The sequence below is a fragment of the Zerene cesonia genome, chromosome 11, assembly GCF_012273895.1.
Source record: "Zerene cesonia ecotype Mississippi chromosome 11, Zerene_cesonia_1.1, whole genome shotgun sequence".
Lineage (NCBI taxonomy): Eukaryota > Metazoa > Arthropoda > Insecta > Lepidoptera > Pieridae > Zerene > Zerene cesonia.
This window is the reverse complement of record NC_052112.1, coordinates 134,218-140,950: the sequence shown is the minus strand read 5'-3', so window position 1 is coordinate 140,950 and position 6,733 is coordinate 134,218. Positions and strand designations below refer to the sequence as shown.

The 6,733-nt window shown below is 40.7% G+C and overlaps 1 protein-coding gene across 1 annotated transcript in view; it reads right to left on the bottom strand.

Moving 5' to 3' along the window:
* LOC119830481 (serine/arginine repetitive matrix protein 1-like) overlaps window positions 1-6,733 on the bottom strand; it is a 33,247-nt gene that overhangs the window by 2,272 nt on the left and 24,242 nt on the right. The window contains exons 4-7 of the mRNA XM_038353526.1: window positions 5,009-5,194; window positions 3,945-4,194; window positions 691-774; window positions 4-47 (exon numbers count right to left, since the gene is read on the bottom strand). Coding sequence (XP_038209454.1) covers window positions 4-47; window positions 691-774; window positions 3,945-4,194; window positions 5,009-5,194 — 564 coding nt within the window. The remainder of the gene's footprint in view (window positions 1-3; window positions 48-690; window positions 775-3,944; window positions 4,195-5,008; window positions 5,195-6,733) is intronic.

Genomic DNA, 6,733 nt, shown 5'->3' with positions numbered 1-6,733 from the left:
CGCCTGCCCCGCCGCACCCGCGCCCGACTCCGCTTCGCTTTGCTCCGCTGGAAATTGGTTAACGTGTATCATTAACAAATAGCAGTTCACAAATTGATCTTGGGGACAATTTGAGTAGAAATAAACAGAATTGACGTTGATTAGACAAGTTTCAATTGCTAGTTTTTAAATTAATTATATGTCCAGATATTTAATTAATTGGACTCGAAAATTACGAAATGTATTTAATTCTGGCTTCACTCAGTATTGCATTAACATTAAAGAAACCGCAACCCAAAATCTAAAAAAAAAATGGTTGCCTGTAAAATCGGTTTTACGGGCGAAGATTTTACGTGACAACGTCTTTTTTTCCAACGCCAAGAACGCTCGAGAAAGACAGAGACAGACACAAGCACGCGCCGATTCAATGCGCCTAATTCTCTAGTGCTGCGCGCGCGGCGGACCAATCATAGTTCGGTGACTCATCGTAACGTTACCGGGCGTTACACTTTTTCATGAGTGACTCCGAGCCGCAACCTAATTTAAGACGTTGTCACGTCAAAAATACATAATTTTTGGATTTTCTTTCTCCCAACCAACCTCTTAAATAGATTAAATTCAATTGCACTAATGTGCAAATAATAAAACAAAACAAAAGCAGTGAATACACAGAGAAAAGTATAAAGAAGTAGGTAGTGGGTAGATACAGACCGGAGTGCGGCGCGCGCGAGAGGCCGAGCTGGAAGTGGTCGGCGCGCGTCTTGCTCGGCGTGTAGCGCGCCAGCCCGCCGCACGCTGCGCGCGCGCACACCCCACATGCACACATGCACACGTTGCCATTAGTAAGGGACACTTTTTAATCATTTTCTCTAATCGCTGCTTAAATAACAAAAACAGTTAGCAAACCTATGAAAAATTGCCACAAAATTTCCGGACAAACCTAGTCTGATATAGCCTGAGTGACTTTACAGGACCTGATATTTGAGGATTTTAGAAGAATCATTGTTACGAAAGAAACTCATAATTTCCTAAATTCTTTTCTTGTGAAATAAAGAAGCTTACATATAATATGTTTCTACATTTTATGACTAGAATCGAGTTATCTATGTTATTATTAATATTATAAAGCTGAGTTTGTTTGTCTGTTTTAACACGCTAATCTCAGGAACTACTGGTCCGTTTTGAAAAATTCTTACAGTTTTAGATATCCCATTTATTTAGGAAGGCTTTAGGCTATATATGTACAACGTGCGAAGCCGGGGCGGACCGCTAGTCCTTACTAAAGGTATACGACCTTTGCCCAGCTTTGGCCTAACTAAAAAGTTAAAAAACTTACAATTATTACACTCTCATGTTCCTAATAAATGCTTAAGCATTACTTAATTAAAACATCAAGCTGCAATAAAACATCAAGCGTCCATAATTCCAAGAATGCCGTTACACTAGCCCACCAAGAAACACTTCCAACGCCATAACATACACTACAAGCTGAGCATTTCGAGAAAATTTCACAAAATAAAAGAGTTAATATTTTACTTTTATTAAAATTGTAGGAGCAATGAGCCACAGAGTATATCACACAACAGTATTACGGAGTGCCCGAGGCAAATGATAGTAGTCCTATTACGTATAATCAATCCTTGTGATTATTAGCTGCGGCATCACGACATAGTATAAACTACTCCGAATTTAACGGGTGCCGAGCAGCGGGCAAAAGCTAGTTTAATCTACAAATAAAAGGTTGCTATGTGAAGCAATAACAAAGAGGTTTCTGTTCATATCCCATTAGTTTAACTTGTGTTTTATGTCTCATTTGCAACGCTATAGCAGGAAGTTCGATTTAATACCAATAGTTGGTAGATAGTAACAACTTTACATTGGAACAAGCATATCTTCAAGTAAATATGTTAAGCATCTTATTTGAACTTCATTTAATTTCGATGAAGTTTTCTTCACAGTTAGTCATCCAATTGGATAATCCAGAAATAAATTGCTTTATTCTATTCAAATGACACATATCCGACCGACATTATCGTTCCTTCTCAGTGGTCAAAAATAACATAATATAATATAACAGAGCACAAGTAATGAATTGTAAAGTCCATAAATAACATTTATATATAATTATTCACATGCGATGTTTATTCGAGTTATCTCGGCGGGCACAACAGACGGGCGCGATAACCCTCCACGAGCCACTTATGTCATCTGTAATTACTGCGGAATTGATTATGTGGGTCGGTCGGTCGGTCTGTCTGTCACTGGGTAAATAGGCAAATAGCGATGCTCGTAATGCGATTGAATCGCTCCAGTGTGTTTGTCGGCAGAGAAATTGTTAAGTAAATTGAAAAATCTACCGTTCGAGCAGTGAGTTATTCTATTTGTAAGTATCCGTTGCGGAAAGTGGCAAGGGACATTTCCATTTAAGTGACTGATTTATGTACTATTCAAACGAATCCAAAATTACAATATTTACTAGTTCAATATTCTATTTAACTAAACAGAATATTGAAGAAGGTAACTACCTTGCTTGTAAAATTTATGTAAAGTATTCAATTTGTATATATTTACTTTGTGCCGCTTTCAGTAATAAAGCGATTTCTTTATGCGTTCTTCAAAGTTCCAGTATTTTTATTTAGTTCATTTAAATATCCCAAACCTTCACGTCGTTATTATCCAAAGCACTCAGTTGAATTATCTGGATGTTAAAACAAAACTTCATTAGAAACGGGAGACGTAATATCGACTAGCTAACTGCTAACGTGGCTGGCGCGACACCTACCAACGCCTTTGGTTATTACGGGTGGTCTAGCGATGATTGGAATGGACGATATAATGACAAGATGCACAGCTAGTGTGGTGTGCTAGCGGGGGGAGCACCGTGCACCGTGCGCTATATGAAGAACTCGTCGGGCGGGGGCGCGGGGGGCGCCGGCGGGGGCGCCGGTGGGGGCGCGGGGGGCGCGGGCGGGGGCGCGAGCGGGCGCCGCAGCGGCCGCGCCTCGCGCACCGACACGCGCGCCATCACCACTACATTGTACGCACGCGTGTTTATATGTATGCAGCGCGATGTCATCCGCACTAATATTCTAAATGTGAGAGCGTGTCTGTTTGTCGGTCTTTCATTTTAAAACGCAATCATTTTATATGATTTTGGCGCCTTGAGAGTGACACTTTTAACCGCAGTAAAAACATCAAATTTCCATAGGCAGTTCTATTATGGTGCGCATTTAAATCACTCCGAAAATTATAAATTTCGATAGATGGCGCTGTATTAAAACAAATTAATGTATAAAAAATACTGCTCATTCTCTTTGATCATGCGTCCGCAGGCGCGGACAAAAACTAGTATTCATTTATTCATCATCAGTGAGTCAGTCGATTCATAATCAGGCTTAGATAAATAAATGTGTTTATGACCACTAGGAATTTTCAGCCGCGTTTGGTTTTGGGCTGTTACGACACTATGTCCTTTATACGCCTTATGTAGAAGTTACGGTGATTTGTAATAAGGATTGAAATGCATACGTGCGTTTGTGAGATAAGATAGGTAGATTCGTGTAATTGGTCCCTCTTGCATTTCAATAGTAAGTATGACACTCAATTATATATTCCAGACATTATTTGATCTAGTTTAGTGAATCGCTTAGTAGACTGAAATAAAGACTAGTTTTATTTTGACGAGGCATATTATTAACAAAATAAATTGATAGTGGAAAATTAATATATTTCCATTGTTGCGGAGAGTTAACTAGTTATTTGAAAAATTAAACTTAAACCTAGGCTATCGATTGTATAGATAAATGGTGGTGCACTTTAAACTACCCACATCTACCACCAACCGTATTTGACAAGAATTAAATGGGAAATGTGGTCGAATAATCTCACGTTCATACTGTACTATATGTCTAAACTGAAATAATTCTAGTCTAGTTAAGTGGCCAGGGTAATAGGGCGCTACTCACCCAGATGCGTATTGGCAGCGAGCGCTGTTATGTGCTGGGCGGGCGGCGCGGGGGCGCCGTCGAGGGCGCAGTCGCTGGGGGCAGTGCCGTTGGGGGCAGTGCCGTTAGTGGCAGAGCCGTTAGGGGCAGAGCCATTGAGGGCAAAGCCGTTTGCGGCAGTGTCGGGTCGGCTCGGGGACTCCTCGCAGAGGGACGTCTCTGAGGGATACTCGAAGGTGCGCGTCAGCGAGTCGTCGAATTGCAGCTTTAACTGAAAACATTATTCGATTTTTTTGTTATTAAAAAAAAATAATTTTACATAAATTTTAACAAGTTCACATCAACATTTTTGTAAATTCTATTGTTGCCGTTTCGCAAGACGCGACTGAGTGAAAATGAATATCTGCTTAGGTCTTAAAACACGATGAAATAAAGCGCATGTAATGTAAATGAGATATGACTGTGATCCTTGCACATGCTAATATTGCTAGATAACACCTATCTTAGTTGCATATTTCCACAATTAATTATGTAATTAATTAATTATTCTGTCACTGATTAAAAACGTCATATTTTTATCATATAAGAGCGGGCACCCTTATGAACCCTCATAGGTAGCTTATGTTCCAGCAGTGGGTACATATATGGGCTGATGATGATGAAGAGCGGGCAATTTAGCAGGTGGGTCACCTGACTACTCACCACCGCCCATAGAATATTTCAATGCTGTCAGTTGTGTGAAGTAATTGCACGGGTAAAAATCAAATATTGTAATTGATTAAAAATCAATAACGCGTGTGTCACGTCTCCGTGTCACGGCAGCAGACGCAACGAGCTGCCCCACGACATATCACAATACTACCGCTAATTAAACTGTAAAATAGATTAAATGGCTTTTGCCTCTGTTTTTCTTCTTCAATATAGTAATATGGGCGTCACATAATGGGATAGTTCCCACATGCGTAAAACAACGCAGAAGGTCCAATCCGCAATGGATTATTCGAGGCGTAGAACGCTATAGGTGAGCATGCAGAGACTACTACGTGTATGCGTCGCGTGCGTGTACGTGTGTGCGTGTGGCATACCTTGGCCGCCCGCTGCTTGTGCTGCGGCGTGCGCGCGAGCATGGAGGAGCGGCCGTTGATGAGCACGTTGTCGTTGACGAAGCGCACGCTGCACGGCGACGGCGGCCGGCCCTCCTCCTCGCCCTCCGACTCCGAGTCGGCCGCGAGCGCCTCCGGCCGCAGCACCACCACGCCCGGCTCGCCCGCCTGGAATGCAATTGATGAAGGTTAAAAATCAGTTGCTTGTTTATCATTCTTTATCTATACTTCCAACTATAATATTATAAATGCGAAAGTTTGTAAGGTGTGTTTTTTATCCCGATATTCCTACGGGATACGGACTTACGCGAGTGAAACCGCGGGGTGCAGCTAGTATAATATAAAGCTGAAAAGTTAGTTTGAACGCGCTAATCTCAGGAACTACGGGACCGATTTCAATATTTCTTTTTATTGACATAGATATTTAGTTGCCTCAAAGATAACAAAATTTCAATTTAAATTTAAATAAACATAAAATTTGACAAGTACAGTATCTATTTGCAAGTGCACAGGGGAATTGACGCTCCTTCAACTTCGCCAACGTCTCTATAGCTTTTGTATTCCTAAAAGCCAACCAACTAGACGCTTTGTTGTGCAACAAATCGTTAATTAGTAATTATAATTTCGATCAAGACCTTATAAGCAATCGCAGGCGAACGGTTTAAGGTGCAACGATAAAATGGAAATCCCTCGCAGCATTAGAAATAACTCGGCCCGTATTACCTAACGCGGCAGCCATCCTAACAGCTCCTAGGCGCGGAGCAGCCGCCGATGGAATGGTATGCGTATAAAACCATTCAGGTCCAAGTGGAACCGGTCGCGGAATCCAGTCCAGGGGACTGACATCTGATCGGCGCGTGCAATGACTTGTGACGCTGAAGCGACATTGATTTACTGGATGATACGATAAGTGTGTGCATTGTGCATGCAGTGCAGTATAGGGGCCAGGTACATCTGCGAGGTGCAGCGATTGGAAAAGCAAAACGTTAATTTTTAATCTAGTCAATGTCGACATGGTATTCAAACGTTGACGATATGTTTTTAACCGACTTCCAAAAATGGAGGAGAATATTATTTTATATCTTTTTACTGGGTGAACCATTTTTTTAATTCTTTTTTTGAATGCCAGTGCTTCCTTTTAAATTTGGCCTAGCTCTCACACTTTGAAGGCGGTTCAGTTTTCTGTTTAAAGTAGCATTGTTAAACAAAACGGAATTTCAAAATTCCAAAAGAATTGAAAGGCTAAAAAAAAATATAATACACTAAGACTTCAAACATATCTTAGCATTTCAACAAACAATTATAAGGCATTAAATAAATTCTATAACAACAAAAAAAATGAATAGGGAAAAATAAATAAACTATAAATAAAGAAAAGGTACAAAAATGTAAACAAATCGATTGCCAGTGGAGCGGAACGACTCGCTATAATCCGACACGCGCGTAACTCGCTCCACCTCCGTGACGTTCCCACGAAAATACTTATCGATGCTCAGATAGCAGCGAGCCCAATTCTGTTTCAAAATTACCTTACTTTTATGAATAATTCCATCTGTATATTTGTATGTACCCGACTCCTCGAAACACTATTTTGACTCACTTTAAATGGACAGATCTATCAAGGATCGCTGGTAATAACTTCTCGAGTTTTATCTTAGGGGTTGTCCATTAATCACGTGATCTTTTTTTAGCATTTTTTAACCCCCC